At 35.5% G+C, this 24,243-nt stretch overlaps 1 protein-coding gene across 1 annotated transcript in view; it reads left to right on the top strand.

The window, feature by feature from the left end:
* LOC144978459 (cholinephosphotransferase 1-like) overlaps positions 1 to 23,545 on the top strand; it is a 28,770-nt gene extending 5,225 nt beyond the window's left edge. Inside the window, exons 2-8 of the mRNA XM_078924562.1 lie at positions 5,363 to 5,510; positions 6,883 to 7,024; positions 12,865 to 12,949; positions 18,767 to 18,901; positions 19,285 to 19,443; positions 22,079 to 22,204; positions 23,378 to 23,545. Of these exons, the coding sequence (XP_078780688.1) occupies positions 5,363 to 5,510; positions 6,883 to 7,024; positions 12,865 to 12,949; positions 18,767 to 18,901; positions 19,285 to 19,443; positions 22,079 to 22,204; positions 23,378 to 23,506 (924 nt within the window). The 3' untranslated portion in view covers positions 23,507 to 23,545. The remainder of the gene's footprint in view (positions 1 to 5,362; positions 5,511 to 6,882; positions 7,025 to 12,864; positions 12,950 to 18,766; positions 18,902 to 19,284; positions 19,444 to 22,078; positions 22,205 to 23,377) is intronic.
* The last annotated feature ends 698 nt before the right edge of the window (positions 23,546 to 24,243 follow it).

The raw sequence follows: 24,243 nt of genomic DNA, 5'->3' as shown, positions 1-24,243 counted from the left end.
GTTTAAATTTAGTAACATTCCAGATAACCTGCATTGTGTGACCTTTATTAGTGGATGCTGATATCTGAAAGATGAATCTGTTTTGATAATTCACACTTTATACATTTTGTCACCCAAAAGGCTACAGGAGTATTGGTTGGAATTTACATACTACAGAAAATAAAAGAAAGAAAATTATATTCATTAGGTTTGTTTCAGTGGACCAATTCTGTATGAAAAGAAAAACTCTCATCCTTTAAGACACAGGATTCAAATTTTCTATTGTTATAAATATGGAACAAAATACAGTGCAACTGATGGATAATGATATTGCCAAGAATGGGAAAATTATGTCGTTATCCAAGATTGTCAATATTGCGGGGTTTTCAAGATGGCGGAAAAGGGGTGTGTGATGAGACCCATGAATGTAACGATGCAATTCACGGACCAGTAACTGTGATAAGAGACATGTCTCAACCACATTAGAATGTGTATTTTTCCTTTCACTGAATGATAATATCGTTAACTTGTAGCAGATCCGTCACAGGCTACTTTAAAAACAATGCTGTGCTGCTGTTTAAATTCATCGGGTCAACAATTGCATGTTTTAAAATTCTCCACTCCAAGATTGACCACAATGATTTTGCCTGCTTGCAGATGATAGGGCCAGAATTTGATGCATTTATAGCTCTGTTCCTAATCAGCACAGCTTCATCTAACGGCCTTATTCGTCACAAGTCAGAATTTCTTCCTTTGTATTTGTAGTTTATGGCCATTCATCTCGATCTTGTTACAGTTCTTGATTATTGTTAACAGACTGTTTTGGGGAATCCTGTACTTTGCAGCGATTTCCTTCTTTGTTGTCATTTTTTGTCGCCATCTTTTCCTGATCAGGGTATTGGTCTGAAACAAATTGTCTATTTGGCTAGAGTTTTGTATCAAACAGCCAATTATTATTATGGATGTCACTAAACAGGAGTTTTACTAAAATCTATGTCGCTATTTTGGGGTTTTTTATCAGAAATAATATAGGGGAGAAAAAGCAGGATCAGGGGTCAATGTCGCTATCCACAGGGTGTCATAAATCCAGAGGTTGCATTGGAGATAATGAAGTCAAAGATGGCTCTGAGCTGAGTAATTTTAGTAAACTTTTGAAAGCATTCTTATTCAGGTAGGCTTTTGAGTAGTGATGATATTTGCATTTTATGTTACCTAATGTCTTTGTACAGTGGAACCTCCCGATAACGACATGCCACGGGACCGAGTTTTTATGTCGTTATTTAGATGTTTCCAAGATGGCGGACAAAGTGGGTGTGGTAAGGCCCGCGGGACCCCTTTTTATTAACATTGACAAAACAAACAAAACATTGTAGTGTATTCCTCTTAGAGGGTTCTTGTGCGTGTGTCTGGATGAGACTTTTAGGTGATCTGAACTGAGTAACTGATAGTGTGCTTCTGGAATCTACATCTGTTCCCTATTTAAACCATTCCCCTTTGTCTAATTTTTCTTATGTCATTTCAATTGTAAATCTAGAATGTTTTTTACTATCCAATTTTTTTCCTTTTTACTGGCGCTGATATGACATAGATGTGTCACAAGCGCTGTAAAACCCTTTATAAAACAAACAAAAACAGGTAATTCGGATGCTGCGAGTTAGATAAAATTCCTCCTCCTCTTCCTCCTCCTCCTCCCACAAAAACACTACTAATGCTGCTGCTGCTACTACTACTACTACTACTACTACTACTACTACTACTACTACTACTACTACTACTACTACTACTACTACTTCTATAACCACATAATATCACATTTTCCAAGATTTTGTGTTTACTTGCTTACACTTACATTTATACCTTGGTTTTTATTAATGCATATCAGCCAAGATTCGTCAAAAAAAAGCTAAAGCTGCGTTTTCATTGGTTTCAAAAGCTGCGTTCTCATTGGTTCAAGCAGGAATCGTTTTTATAAACTTTGAGTACTCATACGCGGTATTTTTAGTATCAGATATCTACGAAAACTGCCGAAAATCGCCAAAATGATGTCATTGTTCGGAGGTTTTATCAAAAATGCGTCGTTATTTGGAGGTTTTTTTTACTGATCTTAAATAGAAAAAAATCGGGACCAGGAGTCAATGTCGTTATCAGGAGGTTGTCGCTATTCGGAGGTGTCGTAAACGGGAGGTTCCACTGTATGTTTAGTGCCTTAGACTTAGAGCACTTTTTGGATTCTACGCTCTGCATAGATTAATTATTACATTACAATTACATTATTTGTTTTCACCAAAATCTACAAACATTGATGCGACACTGGGTTTATTTAATTGAACCAATGTTACCTCTCCCTTGGTGAGCACAGTTAGTTATGTATGTATTTGAATCAGATAAGTGGGAGATAATGCTTGCCATTAGAGAGTTGATGACGTGGCCTGTAATGTTATCTAGTAACACTTACAAGCACTCCAAATTTCTTTTCTTACAAATACACTTAAAGAATAACTTTATTCATTAATACATGTTACTAGTTTTGAGTTCTACTTTTGACCCACTTTTAAAAACCATGTTAATGAGTGCTTGTGCGTATGTATGTATGTGTGTGCTTATGTTCATTTTTACATGATTAAATTTGTATGTGATTAAACAGTACCAATGAATTGTCGGTTACTTAATGAGTCATACAATGAAAAACAACAAATAACAACAGTGGTGTTCGACCAAATCTCATTGAACTCCATTGAACTGAAGTGTTTTATAGTTTCTGTAGTGTTAAAATGACTGTGGCAATTGCTTGTTACCCATGGGATAGGACACTAGTCTATTGCAAATTACTTTCCACCAGCTACCCAATTACTAATAACAAGAAATGAAGTGAGTAGAAAAGTGTCAGAGGACAATAGAGAATAAAAGCTTTGCAGCAATGAATATTTGAACACATGACCTCACTGTTACGGCAACTCCGCCTAGCCGCAAGAGGGACGCTCAACAATCGATGACATCAATTACTGCTGAGTGTGGACAGAAAGAGTCAGAAAAAAAAATCTTTACCGTTCCATCTGTCCTTTTTGTTTGTGAGATGAGTTCTACCAACTGCTATCAGGACTCCAAAATGCTATGCACAATCTGTTTTGAATAAATAGTCAACATTCACAAATTGTGCAAAATATGATTCGGATAAGAATTTCTTACATATTTATTTCAATTACTCACTTACTTACTTTAAAAAAAAACAAACTGATATCCAAATCAAACCATCAGAATGTTTCTGATCTGTTTTTGTTTTTAGATAACACTAGTCAATGGAGTGGAAGCTTCAATTAACGAAGACAGATGATGTGGACATTTCGGGTTTCCCCTTTGTCAGCTCAATGAATAATACACTAAAGACGAGTGTACACATTATCTGTCTTTGTAACTTAGATTGAAGCTTTCATTTCATTTGACTATTTAAAAAAAAAAAAATTAATAATAATAGTGGGCAGGGGGGTACATACTGTGTCTTCTATCCCCATATATCTGTTTTCCAACATGCTTTCTGTCTTTGTCTTGGAATGAGACTACTTGGTTTTGTCCTGGCCCTGGCCGGAGTCCTGGCTGGGAGGGAAACAGTCAAATGCATAGTTATTGTTTTGGGAGATGGTATTTTTTTCCTTGTAAATCATCTCTCTGTTATGTATTATTATATCTGTTATTTTTGTATTATGTATAATGAAATGTAAGCATTTGAATGTATTCCTCCTTGTTGGATTTTGTGCTTGTGTCCGGATGAGACTTATAGGTGATCTCAAACTAAGTACATTGGTGGTATGCTCTTGGAATCTACATCTGAACCCTATTTGTTCCCAGTTCCCCTATGTCTTACTTTTTCTTGGGTGCTTTAATTGTAATTCTAGAACTTTTTTTGATCCCATTTTCTTCCTTTTTACTGGCGCTGATATAACCTAAATGTGTTGCAGGCGCCGTAAAACCCTTAAAAACAAAAACATATTTTAAAAAATAAAAAAATTCGAGCTTCTAGCAGAGACATTTGCATTGTTTTTGTTTGAGGTACATGAAGGAATTAGCTGTCAGAAAATGATTTTCATTTCTTGCTAGGCCTGCATAAGGTTATCAGTTCATGTCAGTTTGGTGATGCTGTTATCTCAAGGCCCTAGATATTAGCAGTACTTTTTTTAAGGACATCACAGCTAATGAGAACCCTGCTTACATGAGAATATTTTTGGTTTTTGCCATTGATGAGATAATTTAGTATAAGGGCAATAAAATATTATAATAAATAATGCATTCTGTGATTTATACAGTTTTGCTGTATTGAGATCTATTTCATTTTTTAATTGTTATAAGCAATTTTATAAGTTCTCTTTTAATTTATTTACTTAGATACTAGTTTAAATTTAAAGACCATTCGATAACAGCAATGCACTGATAAAGTAATGATAACTACTATAATATTTGGTCAAGTGCTTTTAAACTTTTAAAAATGAAAAACGAAACCAAAGAAAACACTTTTGGTCAGCCCCATATGACACATGGGTTTATCACAATTTATGGTGCTGAAATGTCTCAGTTGGATAGAGAGCAACAATGTACCTTCTGCCAGATTAAAATGAAATCTATCCAATCACTACTTCTTCAAAGTCTTATATTTATGAAGCCTTTTTATCAAGTCTGTGGTCATTTAATTAATCGAAAAATTAAGCAATATTTTCCTGGCTAAAATGAAAGAAAAAAGGTGTTTTGATTTTGTATAATACTGCACTAAGCCCGACGTCAAGAATAAAGAAATAGTAATAAAGGGTGTCCCAGAAGTTTGGAACCAAAAAGAAAATAGTTTAGGGAGAAACAGACAGCACAGCTAAGTACAGGATGTTAGGGAAAATGAAGAGAAATAATTCCAAGTTTTGTTAAACGCAAACCAGAGCTCAAAAAATGTCTTAACAGATTTTTAACGATTTAAAATAAATACATACATCTTTAATGGATTTCAACATGTCCACCATTTTGTATGATCAGTACTGTGATGATTTGCTCAAGTGTTTTGGGCATTTCTTTGCTGACTGATTCAACTGCCATCAATAAACCCGGCAACATTAAAAACTTGAATGATTTCTTTATGGACTGAAACATATTAATATAATTTTTAATTAAGATATCTTCATTAGTTTCAGAATAAATATGATTTTTTTTATTGTGTTCCAGACTTCTGGGACACCCTGTATATTTTAGTCTAGGAAATGATTGTAGATTATTCATTCGTTTGTTTTCAGGAGTTTTGAAAAGTTAAAAAATAATAAGACCCATCACCTTGTCCACCGCCTCTCATTATAACAGTTGCACTCTTTTCATTTGACTTGAATTCATTATTTTCCACCCATCTGTTTTTCAGGCTCCAAGATGGGCGTTTTTCCTTTGTGGCATTGGTCTCTTTGTCTACCAGGCATTGGATGCAATTGATGGGAAGCAAGCCAGAAGGACTCAAAGCAACACGCCTTTGGGAGAACTTTTTGATCATGGCTGTGACTCAGTCTCCATGGGTATGAAGACTGATTATCAGGATAGACAGAATTTTTATAAAATTAAGATCAAGCCTTGTGTGTTAAATGTCTGCTGTACTTTAATAATTTACTTACATGTAATCTTCCAACTCAGTTTACTGTTATGTCAGGCTGGGTTTGGGGTTATTTCTTCTTCTTTTTCTTCTTTTTCTTCTTCTTCTTCTTCTTCTTCTTCTTCTTCTTCTTCTTCTTCTTCTTCTTCTTCTTCTTCTTCTTCTTCTTCTTCTTCTTCTTCTTCTTCTTCTTCTTCTTCTTCTTCATTTCCCCTATCATCACTGAAGTGGGGTAGATGTATGCCATTGCAGTTTTCGGGTTCAGCAATTATGTCTGTCCAGGCTTTTTTCGCCTTTCAGCCCTTCAACCCTGACTTCGGCCTGTTTTTCCATTAGGATATGCTTCCTTAGTCATCCAAGACTTGTCCACAAGGCAGTGGCAGTTTTATTTCAGAGTTACTTCTCTTTGACTGATTGCCATTCAAGGCTCATGATTCCTGTCCAACCATGTTTCCCATTTCACTTTTCACAATTGTTATTGTTCTTTGCTTGTGCAGGTAAGTTTGATCTGTTTTATAAAATTAATATAAGTGCTTAATTCAACATCTACGACACTGTGGATTATGAAGGACAGAAGGAAGAAAAAAAAGATAAATAGGGGATGGGGAAGATAGGGGATATGATTTTGTTATTTGATGTCAATATTCTCAGAGGAAAATCTCATAAGCAGGATCAGGGCCACTGCCATGCACGTTAGCACCATCTGCTTAGCTTAGGAAAAGAGAACAAAAGGTGTGGCAGTTATGTCAACACACTTATTTTCTTTTGATGCAATCTTTAACATACTTGTACTTTTTGCATAAAATATACTCCCTTGCTTCTGCTCAAAGCTATGTATGACCTCATCATGTTCATCATCATAGCCTCTCTCATCCTGGATTATGGTATAGGCCACTGGCAAACACCCTCATTCCAAATTCTCTCCTGTCCGAGGCCAATCCCTTAATGCTATTCTATGATTTTACCCCATGGTTGTAATTTTATGACCACATGTCATTTCTGAATGTAGCTCACCCATTCAAAAAAATATGAACACTTATAAACAAGTATGAATATTTATGTCACACATTCCACTGATTTACCATTCTCAATGCATTTCACAATTTATTCCTTCATCAGGCCATATCGAACCATATTTCCATTTCATACAGTACCAGTCGCCTGTTAGGCATATTTCTTGTACTAGTACTCATTCAATATCCATCATTGCCTATAGCCATGTACTCATTCACATTTGAGTCGAGTTTAAATAACTGAAGTAACCTTCAAAGATTTTTTCTCTCTACACTTTCTATCAGGAGTGGTTATTCTTGGATGTAGCATTGCCCTTCAGCTTGGAGATGTACCCAATATTATGCTGTATCAAAACCTGTACTCCTACTTCTTGTTCTACATGGCACACTGGAAAACTTATGTATGTGGAAGCCTGAAATTTTCTACGTAAGTCGTTCTTCGTGGATGAAGATTTTTTTTCTTTCTATATAATCCCTCTTAAAGATTTAGAACTCAAAACTGAAAAGGTGTGTATGAAACAATGCCAGGCAAAGGAGAAATAAATATAAGAAAAAAAATAACCTCCTCGACTGGGACTGTAACACGGCCAAGATGCACAGCTGTGTTTTAGATGATTTTTGTGATTTTAAGATAACTTACACTGGGTTTTATAATTGAAATTCTATATGTACTTGTTTTTTTATATTACACTTTTGTGTTGAAATTGTAGGTTTTTATCAAATATTTAAAGAGTTATTAAGACATTTTAAAACAAATTTTACACATTTTCAATCTCTAGACATTTTATATATTAACATTTTTATGTGTTGAATGGGAATCGTCGTCTATAAATATCCATCAACAACATGTTCATGAGACCAAGAGAGGTAGGAGAAAACAAAGGATAATTGAAATCGTCAAAAACAATAGAAAACAGTTCATGCACCGTCATTATTGACAACCATTCCCATAATAGCTGATATTGAAGCAAACAAGACAACTCACCTTGCTATCACACCACACAGTGACTCAATACAACTTCCACAGTCAAAACATGACGCCCTGAAACCTACCCTACATAACACACAAAGGAAAAACCACTCAAAGAGTCCCCAACTATTGACGAATTTGATTGGTCAAGATAGTCAAAGCAGAGGAGGAAAAAATACGATGACACAGATTGATGTCCCAACTGTTGACACTGTAAATAACAAGACAACATAATTGAATCAACACATAGTAATAGTTTTACACCAGAACTTGTTAACAATTTCTATTAAAGCATTGGACACACATAGTAAACAGTCTCCCAGTTCTGTTATTAACAATATAAGAAGTGTTCTAAAATAAACAAAGTACTTTGAAAAATCTCAAAGTAATGAACAGAAACTGCGAATCAATTAAAATTAAACACGTGTCATGTATTAACATTGTGCATAATGAGAAACCAGATATTTTCATTGGCACTGAGTCATGCTTGGATTCGTCTATTCAAGACAATGAATATTTCCCTTCAAAATTCAACATATACCGCAAAGACTGCAACCTTAATGGCAAGGGTGTTTTTATTGCTTGTTAGTTCCAGAACTGGAGCAAAACTGTAAAGAGATGATATGGGTCAAAATTGAAATTAAAGGTTCCAGGACTTTACATATGTTCCTACTATCAGCGCAATGTGGGCGATGAAGAAAGCTTGGAGCTATTCAAATATTGCATGATGAAAATAAACACCATCACCAATGGCATCTTCATTATAGGAAGAGATATTAGTTTCCCAGGTTGTGACTGGAAAACTAAAACATTAAAAGGAAAGACCCTTTTTGCACAGCTACACAATGATTTTTTGAATATATTAGAGGATAATACGCAGAGCTGCCAACCTACTGCAAAAAATGTGGAATTGTACGCATTTTCAGTGATTGTACACTTGTACACATTTCCCCCAAGATTGTACCCATTTTCAGTGTGCGGAGTCACTTCAGTTTTCTTTAGTTGTAATTCATATTATTACTAGCCTATTGAGAAACCTTGGTGACCAAGTAGATATTCATATATTTTTTGACCAATTATGATCTTCATGCTGGGAGGTAGATTTCTGAAAGGATTGGATTATAGTCTTGGGAACATCATTGTTGCTGCAATTGAGCTTGTGTGGTGTGACTTTATGTAGTTATACCTTCCTCTTACTTTCACAATGGTTATTTTCCGTCTATTTCAGGATTGTACCCATTTTTATGAAATCTCCCCCATTTTGAGGTCCCATTGTACACATTCTCATCAGATGGGGTTGACAGCTCTGAATACGCTCACTAGTAGGGGGAATTAGGCTAAAACCGTGCAAATTCGGGTTGAAAGCATGGAAATTTGCATACAGGTTGCTAAGACCCATAGAAAAAACATCTGATATAGAACCACTCTGGCAATCAATCATAACGTATCGGTTTAAGGCCTTAGATTTTACTTATTACAGCTATATTAAACAAGGGAAATAACTGCGTAAAAATATATATTTTCTTCATATTCATTGTATTAGGGAAAATTAGGCTAAAACCGTGCACATTGAGGTTTTAATCCTGAAAATTGGCATATAGGTAGCTATGACCCGTATAAACAACACCTGATATAGAACCACTCTGGCAATTTATCATAACAGTGCGTTTTTAGCACTTTTAATTTTTCCTATATAACATTACTTAACCGAGGAAATAACCACGACAATACAATGTGCGTCCTAAAACTTTAAATACACCGGTAACCATTTACGGTAGCTAACTGATGGTTATTTCGTGTTGTAACTAGTAGATAAAAGCGGGAGAGTTGGGAGAGGAGTGGGAGCGACGGAGAGAGATAGAGAGAGAGAGAGAGAGAGAGAGAGAAAGAAAGAGAGAGAATTTTACTCATTACTGTAATGACCTAAGACCCCCCCCCCCCAACACACACACACACACACACACCACACACACCCCGCATCTACATAAGTCTGTGCAAGGCAAACCGGACCTTAAACACTTGCATCGGGTGCCGATAAATTCTCTCTTACATGAACATTTGATGAGTTTTTGGGACACTTTTGACAATTCTGGAAACAAGCTCCACAGTGGTTCATGTCGATCGACACATTTGTTGCAGGGTACACTTCTATAAAAGATATAATGTTAGCAAAAGCTCGACTTCTTTCAAGAACTGTGACATCATGATTATCATCAGCAGTGACATCTATTAAAGCTTGTTTTTTTTAAGTATCGTGCATAACAAATTTTATGGTATAGAGCGGTAGTGTGCCTCCTGAGTGACTAAATCTCCTCTGGCAATAAATGACAACATATCAGAATCTTTTATCGATAACGCTATTTCACGAATATTTTCTTCCATATCTGTTGTCATTACAGAATGGAGTACTCCCGATTCCATTTTTTTTTTTAAAGCACGTTTGTTTATTATAGTCAATCTCTAATTTTGAACGTTGTCTCATTATTCTTGTGGGTTGCTAAATATATTCATTCGGTGAGTCCTCCAAGTCAAATGAAGAAGTTTGGAATTCTTGTAGAGCAATTCTTTTAGATTTCTTTAATTCTAATTGCCTAATTTTGTTGGCATTAAATTTTACACGACACTACTTATGCCACTTAGTATCATTTTGTTTTAAACTTTCAATAATCTCATTTAGAGGGACATTATAAACGGTCTGTGTTATCTTGTTGGCATATCAAACACTTGTCCCAGTCTCTGGGAGCAGTTCTTTTTGCTATTGTATGTGTATCTGAAATCATGCAAACGCATTCCTTTATTAGGCATATGCAATATTCTTTCATAACTCTCTCTCTCTCTCTCTCTCTCTCTCTCTCTCTCTCTCTCTCTCTCTCTCTCTCTCTCTCTCTCTCTCTCTCTTTCGTTCTTTCTGTTAAAGACACATCATCAGCAGGCAAAATGTGTGCAGTGCCTTACATAAGGACACAACTCTACAAATAGAACATTCTCCCATTGTCCCTTTGAGGTAAATAACGTAAAGTAAATAACTTGCCACAATACAGCATCATAGTGGTTGATGATGATTAAAATGATGATAATTATAGCAATATAAATGGTATGCTGACTCTTTACTGTCATCAAGTGTGACTGAAATAGGTTTTAACTCACGTAAAATGATTATAGCAGTATTTTTGGAAAGAAAAGAAAACAGGAGGAGGGGAGAAGGAGCACTGTTCTTTGTCAACACCGGTTATCGGCATTTATTGAGCTGTGTTCTGCTAGTCTGTTTTGTCTACCCTTCTGCTCGTCTTCCCGTCTGTCCATCCGTTTTAGAGCAATTGATTATACTTATTAAATCAGATGCAGAAAAAATCTCATATTATAGAATATTGCTTGCTAGACGTCCTTTAAAACAAGTGAAATTGAATAGTATTTACGATTAAATAATTTGTATGGTTCGTGAATCGAAAGTAAAGGGAAAGGAAAACATCCGCTTCGACGCTAAAAATAGTCACCAATGGGAATCCAAAGGATGACGTATAACAACCTTTGGTCGGCTTGCCCGAATGTTTACACAATCAAAATGATAGAAATTATTGTCGTCCATTTCAAAATTTTCTAATTTTAAAAACCTTGTATCTCAACTAATACTGATCTCTCAGAGTGGTTCTATATCATAAATTATAGGGTTTTTCATATTCTACAACATATGTAATTTTCATGCTTTCAACCCTGTTTGCACAATTCAAGGGTTTTTTGGACCTAATTCCCCCTACTACACTCCCCTCATAGAGGAACCACCTCGCATGGGGAACATGTTAGATTTAATGATCACCAATAATCCCAGTCTTTAAACCATCAAGGTTTGATCCCAGGCATCTCAGACCACAATGCATTTATCATTGAGATTGACATAAACCCAAAGGAACCACCTCGCATGGGGAACATGTTAGATTTAATGATCACCAATAATCCCAGTCTTTAAACCATCAAGGTGTGATCCCAGGCATCTCAGACCACAATGCATTTATCATTGAGATTGACATGAACCCAAAGGAACCACCTCGCATGGGGAACATGTTAGATTTAATGATCACCAATAATCCCAGTCTTATAAACCATCAAGGTTTGATCCCAGGCATCTCAGACCACAATGCATTTATCATTGAGATTGACATGAACCCAAAGGAACCACCTCGCATGGGGAACATGTTAGATTTAATGATCACCAATAATCCCAGTCTTATAAACCATCAAGGTTTGATCCCAGGCATCTCAGACCACAATGCATTTATCATTGAGATTGACATGAACCCAAAGGAACCACCTCGCATGGGAAACATGTTAGATTTAATGATCACCAATAATCCCAGTCTTATAAACCATCAAGGTTTGATCCCAGGCATCTCAGACCACAATGCATTTATCATTGAGATTGACATGAACCCAAAGGAACCGCCTCGCATGGGGAACATGTTAGATTTAATGATCACCAATAATCCCAGTCTTATAAACCATCAAGGTTTGACCTCAGACATCTCAGACCACATGCATTTATCATTGAGATTGACATGAACCCAAAGGAACCACCTCGCATGGGGAACATGTTAGATTTAATGATCACCAATAATCCCAGTCTTATAAACCATCAAGGTTTGATCCCAGGCATCTCAGACCACAATGCATTTATCATTGAGATTGACATGAACCCAAAAAGAATGTTCAGAAACAGAGAAAAATTCCTCTTTACAGAAAAGCAGACTAGGAAGGTCTGAGAAATGAAATTACTGAAACAGCTAAAGAGATTTTAAACATGCCAACACTTAGCACTGAATGAAGAACTTTGGTAAAAAATCAAACATTTTCTAGAGAAAGGAATTGGTAAACATATACCACGTAAAACGTATAAAAACAAAAACAGCCTACTGCAGATCACTAAGTCAATAAGACAGATGATAAAACAGCGTTACAGATGTTATAAAATGTATAAAAAGACGAACTATCACAGTTACAAAGAGAAATACACTGGTCTGAAGCATCTTGTACAAAGGGAGTTACGTCAAAGATATTGGGACTGTGCGGAGGACATTTTATTGGTAAAAAACCTGGTCATACATTAAACACAGAAAAGGGATAGCCCCAATCAATAACAATGGAAAGCTCCTCACCACAATATTTGACAAAGCGACAATCCTAATTCCCCACAATTGCTATTGTCCGTTTCATGCTATAGGAACTGAGATAAACTCTGGCTCTTTGGGCCCAATGGCTCTGAATCACTATTTTTTTTTATTTGACTTTTTTCATTTTTTTTCCAGAATTGATGTGACAGAGGGTCAGTTTTCAGTCATTGCAATCTATTTTATATCTGGCATTTTTGGCTCTGGTATTTGGTCTTATCAGGTATGTATTTATTTGACATGTTCAGCTGTACATTTGATGTCTTTAGTTTTGATAGACTCTTTATTTAAGATTGGCTGACTGGCTAGTTAGTTGCCACACACCGACATGAAAACACCCATCTGACAAAGTTAATTAAAGAGTGAAACAAAGAAAACGGTAATACACTCTGATATCCCCCACCCTCCTTCAAAGGTTCTCAATCGCGCCATAGAATTACTGAGGAATATTTTGAAATACGGTCCACTCCGGATAATCGCAACTCTGTTAATTGCAACATTTCCCAAGAAATGGAATTCATTTTGTATAAAAGTCACTGGTCAATTGCAACAAACTTCAGTTAATCGCAACAAATTTTCGACCTCAAAAAGTGGTGAATTCAAGAAATCAACCGAACAATATCTCATGATTAAATATCATCATTAGTGAAATCATGAAAGGTCGAAGAATCAAGAGTAGGCAGGGTTTAATGCTACAGTAGTGTGTCACCACTGTATTATGGACAAAATAGGGCAGGGCTTTACAGTAAGGGTTTGTGCGGCCATCTGTGACCATTAGATATGAGTCAAGGGGGCTGGGCATAGTCTAGACAACAGGTAGACAATGACTGAGGCAATGACCAACAGGTTTGGTGAGAGAGCTTATTGTCTCTCATCAGAGCTAATCTCTTTGACTCTTATAAATGTTGAGAATAAAAGAGTGAAAGTTAATCATATCTGAATAAGATGTCAGCTTTCATCAAAGCTGCTTTTACTTACAGGGCTGCCATATGCTGCCTTATGATTTTTATTTAAATCAAATTGTTCAGTCTGGTGACTAAGAACAATGTTTAAAACAACTGGTTTGAGTTTACCATATACATGTAAAATGTTGCAATAGTGGACAGGAAATTCAACTTTGTTAATCGCAACATTTTCACTGATCTCAAGATGTTGCGATTATCCGGAGTGGACCAAATCATGTATTCAACTCGGTGATACAGTGATGCTCCATGATATGAGAAAAATGGAGAGGAAAGTTGATGCTGGAAAATGTTTACCAATGTGCAATACAAAATATTCACTTACATGTAACGTTTTATTGCAAATTCATAATAAATGTGACAATAAATAAAAACGAATACAACATAAAGAACAGACAATAAAGTTATGGGAATCATCTTTATAGACAGAAGACTCAAACTAGTGAATTTGAATGGACACAAGTATTTGGTGCCACACACATTTATTCTCTTAACCTTGGATTAAGTCAACTGTCCTTCAAAGCAACAAATTTGTATGGTCCCTAATTGTTGACTTTAAGCGAAATGCACTGTATTCCTCTCATTTCTTGTTCCTTTAAAAAAAGGGGAGAAATACATTTTAAAAAGAAGACCAAGTACTTACCTGCAAATTGGTAGTAGTGATGATAACAATAACAATGTGCTGCTTGTGGCGATAGTGATAATGGTGGTAATGCTGCTGTTGTGATGATGTTGTGGTATTGATCATGATGATGATGATATGGGGCTGATAGTGATTGCAGTGTTAATGTGTATGACTTACTGACTAAAGGCCTTTCGCTTCCTAATCATCTGATCAGGACGCCTTGGCTGCCTCTCTACTCATCTGTCTGACTTCTTACACAGTTCACTGTCTTTTGCCGTGGATGCTAATATCAAAAGATCATCCTTTGATTTCAGTTCTTGGTTACTTTGTCTCTATTCAGTACAGTGTGAATTGACCTGGGTGGACTGCCTTTATATCTCTTGTGTCCAGATTGTGGATTTCTTAGTACATGCACACATTTTCATTTCTCTGGATTGCAAACACTTGCACATTTTATATTGCATCAATGGAGTAATTTTGGATTGTCTATTACATTATCTGCAGCAAAGCAATGTCATAGTCAATTGGATTCAGTAGTCTAGTGTCACGCCGCCCGGCAACGGTGGCCATCTTGGTTCTAAACAAAGAAAATCATTACTTTTTATTCTTCATGCTGGCTAGAACTTTTCATATATGCCTTGTGATCAGAATGTGTAAAAGTCAAAACATGATCAAATTTATGTTATTTTTCCTCTGGATACGCTTTTATGCTTGCCGGGGAAATATTTCATACGGGCGTCCGCCATTGTAAGTGCAACAAACTTGTAAGCAGGTGGCGCTCGTTATTGTAATGGTCATTATCATTATAGTTGGTATGCGAATGGTGGTTGTGATGTTGTGGAGAAGGATGATGGTGATGGAGGAGGTTCGAATCCAGGATCTTCCTTTTCGAAGGCATGTCATACCACCAGACCACATAGCCGTACCAGTGTTAAATAAGTAAATTGTATGGCCTAAAATTTTGTTTAATGTTTGTCATTTTATAAGTCTTATCAGTCATTAATACAAATTTTATTAATGACTTATAAGACTTATAAAATGACAAAACGAATAAATTTCAGGATTTCAAGCATCTTAAAATTTAAAAAAATAAATAACAACAAACACAAATTGGATTCAGTAGTCTGATGCCACGCCACCCGGCAACGGCGGCCATCTTGGTTCTAAACAAAGAAAATCATTACTTTTTATTCTTCATGCTGGCTAGAACTTTTCATATGCCTTGTGATCAGAATGTGTAAAAGTCAAAACACGATCAAATTTATGGGGGTTTTTTCCTCTGGATACGGTTTTATGCTCGCCGGAGAAATATTTCATACGGCGTCCGCCATTGTTCCGATAGTTTAGAGCCAGTGTTACTAAGTTACCATTCGTCATTAGGAAGGAAGTGACGTTACGACTGTTGAAGAGTATTGCATTAAGTTTTTTCTTCTGCTGCTTCCTTTTTGGGGATATTGGGAGTAGGAGCGTCTGTAGTTCAGTATTAAATTGTTGCTGGTATTTTTTACGACAGCGTGAGTTGTAAACAATATTTGTAACATTTATTTTTGGCTCTTGAATTGTTGTGCCTTGTTTTCTTTGTTGTTGATGACATTCGAAAACAAAGGTTTCTGTCAACTAGCTTATGATCTTGCATTTGTTGTGAATTTTTTTGTGTCTTTGTGTTAATGTGCATAGACAGTAATAATAATACAGATGTCGTAATGGTGGTAGCTAGGGTGGTTTTTATGCTGCCGGTGGTATTGATAATGTAGATATGGTAGTCATGATGATTGTTGTAGTAGTGTGGTCATGGTGGTGGTTGTTTTGGTTGAGGCACTGGTGGGAATACTTTGACAGTTATTTAATTGAGCTTTTATACAGCGCAATATCCACTAAATGTGCTCAAAGCGCTTTTCAAGGGGTCCCTGGCCAACAGCAACATTTAACGGACAGAGACAACGCTGCTAATGTACTCATTTTACACCCAAGTACGGTGAGAGAATGCGAGTAAAGAGCCTTCTCCAAGGACTCAACTTGTGGTATGATACTCGCTTTGGGATCTGAAGGTCCTGGGTTCGAGCCTCACTCGGCGCATAGTTGAGTCCTTGCAAAAGACTCTTTACTCACATTCTCTTACCGTACTCGGGTATAAAATGAATACCTGGCTATGAACAGCGTTTTCTCTGTCGAAAAAATTGTAATATCGCTTAACAGGAGTCATGTCTCGTTTTACATGTTACATGTTGCTGTGAATGGAAAGAGACGCAAGCGGCAATGAAATACGCGGGGGAAGAAAGTGCAGGCTCTATTAATACAACTAAGAACAAACCAAATCGAACGCCTAACATCGCTATTAACGATCTATCGCGGCAACAAAAAGAACTTAGGATCAGGATACAAAATACGAAAGACTCGGAAGAAATAATAAACCTGAAAACGGAACGAAACAAAATACTGCATTCAATTCGATCACTTACAATAAAACACAGAAACGAGGAATTAGACAAAAAAGTGGAAGACATAGAAAAGTCCAAAAATAACGCATCGTCTATGTTCAAAGAGACGAAATCTCTGAACCGAAAACCATTCGAGAACCCAAAACTACAGGATAAATTTGGCAAACAGACAACAAATCCCAACGATATCCTTGACATTGTAACTGACCACTTCCAGCAGAAATTTCACAAACAAGTCTCACAAATATTGCCCTTCTCAGGAAACCCTAGAGACCTAAACAACCGCATCACAACAACTGAAGTTAGAAATAGCATAAAGTGCCTAAACAATAACAGATCCCCAGGCGAAGATGAAATTCCCGCTGAATTGCTGAAATGCGGTACACTCTCCCTGGATCTGAGCATTGCAAACATAATGAACAAAACATTCTCAACACACAAAGACTGGGACATAAACAGCGGTGTCCTAATTACAATACAAAAACTAGGAAAAACGAAAGGACCCGTAAACAACCTGCGCCCAATAACATTACTGAATACCATAAGAAAAACACTGTCAACTATTGTCCTCAACAGAATTAGACCGAAAATAGAAAAATACCTATCACATAGCCAAAGCGGGTTTCGCCAAGACCGAAGCACATCGGACGTTGTATGGACACATAAATGGTTGGCAGCAAAGGCACTCAAAGAAAACATATCCATAACAATAACCGGAATCGATATGTCCGCAGCCTTTGATACGATCGACAGAGGAAAACTTTTGGAGATATTAACAGAAATAGTAGACGAAGACGAGCTCCGAATAATCCGATTTCTCCTCAGCAACACAAAGATACAACCAAGGATATACGGGGCCACAAAACAGACGCAGTTCGAAAGTAACATCGGGACCCCCCAAGGAGATAGTCTGAGCCCGATTCTGTTCACAATATACTTAGAACACGCTCTGAAAGAAGTTCGAAAAGTCATTCCAAAACCAACGACTCATATTGAGAATGCAATCCCTAGAGAAATCGCCTATGCAGATGATGTCGATTTTATTGGATCAACACCAGCAAATATAGACATCATACAAAATACCCTCATGAAATATAACCTCCAAGTCAATGCCAATAAAACCGAATTTACAACAATATCGAGGAACAAAGAGGAATGGAAAAGAACAAAGAAAGTTGGCTCACTAATTGGAGACACCGAGGATGTACAAAGAAGAAAACAGCTATCAAACGCCGCACTCAGTAAACTCACCAATGTATGGATTAGAGGTGACAAAATAAAGAGAAAAACCAAACTGAAACTGTACCATGCTCTTGTAAAACCGGTACTTCTGTATAACTGCGGCACTTGGGCGTTGACAAAATCCGAAGAAGAACATCTGGATGCCTTCCATCGCACACAGCTAAGAAGGGTACTGGACATCAAATACCCCAAAAAGATCTCAAATGAATCACTCTATAAGATCACAAAAGAAAGACCAATCTCCCTTGACATTTTACAACAACGATGGCAACTTTTCGGTCACATACTACGCAGGGACAAAAACATACCAGCAAACCAAGCCATGTCGGGATACTTCCAAAAACACGGGAACCTTTTCAGAGGAAGACCGATCACAACACTCCCTGTGATCCTAAACAAAAACCTCACAACACTTGGACAAAGCATTAGTCTCATAACGGCAGGGGACCTTGAAAATCTGAGAACCCTAGCAGAGGACCGGCAATATTGGAGACACCTCACACAGGAAATACTGGAAACAGCCAAGGCGACCCGATCTTTCGGTCGAGACGCGAAAGGCATCTAAGTCAAGTAAGTCATGTTGCTGTTGGTCAGGGACCCTTCTTTGTAAAGCGCTTTGAGCACATTTAGTGGATATTGTGCTTTATAAAAGCTCGATTTATTATTATTTATATCCATATATATATAACATTACCGGTTTGTAGTATTTGTGTGGGTGCCACAGCCTTTATTATAGTACCTATACATTTTTTTTTCCCCTGTCTCACCTCTAGATTCCAGCCCTTGGCATCCCGTTGAAACTGATCCCTGTTTATGCCTCTGTTGCGGTGTCTGTTTTTCAAGTGTGGAGTGCTTTCCATATCATCTGGATAAATGGTGGTGTCGGCAAAAATGGTTCCACTGTCGCTGTAAGTAGTTAGTAATGTGCTCTTTTTTTTTTTTTTGAGTTAAATAAAAAGTTTGATTTGTTTAGAATTGTAGCTTTGGGGGAATTTAAATAGATTTCACAATGCAAGGTTCTAGGTAGTCCATTGCAGTCAATACTAATTAATCGGCTATATGGTATTGTGGTATGGGTTTGAGCCTCACTCGGCGCATAGTTGAGTTCTTGGAGAAGGCTCTATACTCACAAGTTCAATTTTTGAAAAAAATAAAAAAATAATAATAATAATCTACAATAATGACGATTTAAGTCTCATAAAGAATCAATAATCTTATCTCAAACGATATCATGGATAGACAGTTTTTGTGTGCAAGCTTTAAAATAATGATATTTGAATATTCTTGGCAGGGCACTAGCACTGTGTTCCCAGTGTTCCCAATTCTTGCCGTAGTGGTTCCAGCCATCGTGATTGCCAATAAGTCACCATCTCTGGTGTACAACAACCACCCCTGTCTCTACCTCCTGGCTTTCAGTGGATTGGCTGCAAAAGTCACCAATAGACTTGTGGTATGTTGTCATTTACATTTTTCTGGATGAGGACCTTCAAAACTGGAAGGTCCTATTGTTGTCTTTACTTTCCTCTTACATCTGTTTTCTCACATTAACATTACTATTTGTCCTTTTCCTGGAATCATTATATAATTGTCATCTTCATCATTATCATCAAGCATTATCGTCTTCTTCATTTTTCTTCTTCTTCTTCTTCTTCTTCTTCTTCTTCTTCTTCTTCTTCTTCTTCTTCTTCTTCTTCTTCTTCTTCTTCTTCTTCTTCTTCTTCTTCTTCTTCTTCTTCTTCTTCTTCTTCTTCTTCTTCTTCTTCTTCTTCTTCTTCTTCTTCTTCTTCTTCTTCTTCTTCTTCTTCTTCTTCTTCTTCTTCTTCTTCTTCTTTCTTCTCTTCTTCTTCTTCTTCTTCTTCTTCTTCTTCTTCTTCTTCTTCTTCTTCTTCTTCTTCTTCTTCTTCTTCTTCTTCTTCTTCTTCTTCTTTCTTCTTCTTCTTCTTCTCTTCTTCTTCTTCTTCTTCTTCTTCTTCTTCTTCTTCTTCTTCTTCTTCTTCTTCTTCTTCTTCTTCTTCTTCTTCTTCTTCTTCTTCTTCTTCTTCTTCTTCTTCTTCTTCTTCTTCTCTTCTTCTTCTTCTTCTTCTTCTTCTTCTTCTTCTTCTTCTTCTTCTTCTTCTTCTTCTTCTTCTTCTTCTTCTTCTTCTTCTTCTTCTTCTTCTTCTTCTTCTTCTTCTTCTTCTTCTTCTTCTTCTTCTTCTTCTTCTTCTTCTTCTTCTTCTTCTTCTTCTTCTTCTCTTCTTCTTCTTCTTCTTCTTCTTCTTCTTCTTCTTCTTCTTCTTCTTCTTCTTCCTTCTTCTTCTTCTTCTTCTTCTTCTTCTTTCTTATTGTTATTATTATTATTATTATTATTATTATTATTATTATTATTATTATTATTATTATTATTATTATTATTATTATTATTATTATTATTATTGTTATTGTTATTATTATTATTATTATAGACCTGTAAATTCTCAGTCAATTGACTGAAACCAGCCAATTCCTTCAATTGATAAAGAAAACAAATACATAAACAGAAACGCAGTCAGTTAGATGACATGTTGCGTGACAAACAACAATAATCGGGGCATGTTCACACAACACTACGCATAGCACATGAGTCGTTTATATCTCGATTGATAACCTAAGTGTCTGTGATGTATTTTTTTAAAACTTCGGGTTTCTGAACACATATGTATGTGTATTTTCACATAGCTTGGTGAAATTATTTATTCCATTTCCAAACCTGTCAGTAGCCAATTGGGGCTGAGCAGCTGAACGATTAGTTTAACTTTTGTCTAAGCCAATATTGGCTACTTTATAAAGATGGAATGAAGTTATCAAAAAGTGAAACCCAAACCACCAAAAATGATTTCCAGAGGAAGGTCTGAATTGATAATTTGGTGATTATTCTCCTGTTTTTCGCATTGTAAACAAACTGGCTTGACTGCATTTTTTCACCAATTTGCATAATTAATTAAAAGGAAAACTAGTGGTACGTGATTTATTCCCACACAAATCAGTTTTCTGCCATTGTTTTAATTCCTGTATACTGTTCACTGTTCATTTTGATTGTGTCATTACTTAACTTGGATTTGAAGGCACCTGGCGAAATTTATTCATTATAATTCACATCTCCAAAGAATTGTAATGAAATGACTTAAAATCAGATGTTCCAATTTGTTACTTTTCGTCGTTATATGATTGAAATTTAACTTTGATTAACATTCTCACAATTCCTGACTGAGGTGTTTGTGTATTGCAATTCTGGCTTGTCAAGCATCAAGGCTGGTCAGTTTTATGGAGTGTGTAATTGTCTGCCAGTTTCTTGTTCAGAAGGGCTCTAGCTCAAATTGCTTCATCGATAGAAACATTTGATTTTTTGTTTTGTTTGGAGAACTGTTCGTTTTTGATGAACTTATCTTTTCTTAATAATTAGAAATGCCTTGCATTTTTGGTATTCTCTCTACATCAAACCACTTGAACTGAGTCATGCCTCCATAATAATAGCACCTGTCATTTTAATCAAATTGTGTGTGATCAGTTACCTCCCTGAAAGTGACTTTATTAATACTACTGCAAATAAGCACTTATTATTATTATTATTATTATTATTATTATTATTATTATTATTATTATTATTATTATTATTATTATTATATTATTATTATTATTATTATTATTATTATATTATTATATGTTATTATTGTTATTATTATTATTATTATTATTATTTATTATTATTATTATTATTATATTATTATTATTATATTTATTATTATTATTATATTATTATTATTATTATTATTATTATTATTATTATTATTATTATTATTATTATTATTATTATTATTATTATTTTTATATTATTATTATTATTATTATTATTATTATTATTATTTTATTATTTATTATTATTATTATTATTATTATTATTATTATTATTATTATTTATTATTATTATTATTATTATTATTAATTTATTATTATTATTTTATTATTATTATTATTATTTATTATTATTATTATTATTTATTATTTATTATTATTATATTATTATTATTAATTCCCTCAATATTGAATGGTTGATCATCTTTACTCAGGTGGCTCACATGACTAAAAGTGCCATGGACTTCTGGGACACATGCTACCTGGGACCTGCCATGTTATTTTTCAACCAATACTTTAATTGTTGGTTTGACGAATACATTATCTTGTGGCTTTGCCTGGTACGACTTCATGCTTACTTCCCTTCCTCATCGTCATCCATATCTGGTTTGACTTCATTTTGTTTGGGTCTTTACATTTAATATTTCTGTTCCTGCCAAGGGGTGCAGTAACACAAAACCAGTCAAGCTTCATTGAAACCCAAATTGTTTCATTGTTAGCACTTTCTTGATGTTGGTGAAAATTGGTTTGAAAATATTTTTAAGAGCATAAAAGAATTGAATAAATTATATAGTGCAAGACATTTAGTTCCAAATGGCCTGTATCTATGTCCAACCAGAGCTTTACATATTAAATTACTCCATTGTCTTGTGCATCCTTCTCCCGGGTGCAGTCAAGATCCCCCCCCCCTCCCCCTCCCCCCTGTCCACCCAGCAGTGAATGGGTAGATGAGTCTGTTAGATTTGGTGGAAAGTACTTTGCGATAGACTAGTATCCTATCCAAAGGATAGCAAGCAATTGCTATTGTCTGTTTCATGCTATAGAAACCGGGATAAACTCTGGCTTCGTGAGCCCAATGGCTCTGAAGGACTTCTCATGTATCCTTCAGAACAATTAAATAAATATAGATTAGAGACTCTTCAAAACTTTAGTTGCTTATGAAACATTCTCTTCTTAAATAAATCAATTGAGGCATTATTTAAATAGCATCTTTAAGAAATAGAAAACGTTAATTTCGATAGTGCAGCTGCCCATGTGTAAAATAATATACTTCAGGTTCATGGCTTGGACAATGATTAAAAGAAAAGGTTTACTGATATTTACATATTTAAAAAAAATAAACTTTAGCTTTTATATGGCACAAGATCCACTACACATGCTCAAAGCACTTTACAAGGTGTCCCTAGCAAAAGCAACATTTAACATGTAGGACGAGACATGACATCTGTTAGGTGATATTACAAATTTTTCAGACAGGAAAGACACTGTTAACAGCCAGGTACTCATTTTACACTTGAGTACGGTGAGACGATGTGGGTTAAAGAGCCTTTTCCAAGGACTCATCTATCCACTAGTCGGGACTCGAACCCAGGACTTTCCGATCGAAGGCGAGTGTCATACTAGACCACATGCCTGCATAACAACCTCTGCATTAAATGATATTCAGTGGGTTTAAACTTGACTCTCTCCTCTTATTGTCGATTGACTGTTTTCCCCTTGATTGCTTTCCACAGATCTGGGTGTTAGGTGACTTGATGAGATACTGCATCGTAATATGTGAAGAGATTTGCCACTGCCTTCAGATATACTGCTTTACCATCACATCCAAACCCAGCTATAAAAATGGCAGCTCCAAAAAATAGATAAAAACCATAATTTCATAATGAAAAATAAAAAATAAATTTCTAATGCTTAGAATTAATGATTGCCACTTTCAAATAATACGGTGTATCTATGAAAAATTTGCCGGTCAGTAATAATACAATGATTTATTAGAATATTTTGAATCTGGTCCTATTTAACCAAAAAAAAAAATATTTAAAAAATAATAATAATAACTATAACAAAAAATAGATAGCAATATTTAAAAATTAGAATTATATGGACCTACTTGCTTGTTGCTTGCCATGACCGAGTGTGAGAGAGCAGTGATGTGCTGTTGCAGCCCTATTTTACTTGAATTGTTAGACGCTGTAAATCAATCTTTTAGAAATCGCACAATCAATAAATTGGAAATTTGTTTCCACTTTTTGTTGTTTTTTTGGGGTTTTTTTTTTTTTGGATAGCAGGTAACAGAGAAGAATTTTTTAAAAATAGTTTAAATGAGAGAGGCATGTATAAAAACCAAAGGAGAAGATACTTTTAATGGAAATATGACCTTATATCTGAAAATGGCAAAGTTATGATTATTAGTATGCTTCAGATAGTATAAATGGACATTAGTTAAATGAGGGTAATTTTATGTTGTGTATGAATGCTATGATTATGATAACTTGTTTCTACCTGGTTCAAGGATTCTGAACACACAATACATACCCACCATTGATCCGGGACCTAATCCTCTTTCGGGTCAGAATTTTCTTTCTTTTCTCTCTAAATT

This window comes from Berghia stephanieae, chromosome 8, assembly GCF_034508935.2.
Source record: "Berghia stephanieae isolate SIO BIC M18660-M18661 chromosome 8, UCSD_Bste_1.3, whole genome shotgun sequence".
Taxonomy (NCBI): domain Eukaryota; kingdom Metazoa; phylum Mollusca; class Gastropoda; order Nudibranchia; family Aeolidiidae; genus Berghia; species Berghia stephanieae.
Note: the sequence above shows the minus strand (reverse complement) of the source record. Positions and strands in the feature narration are given on the sequence as shown.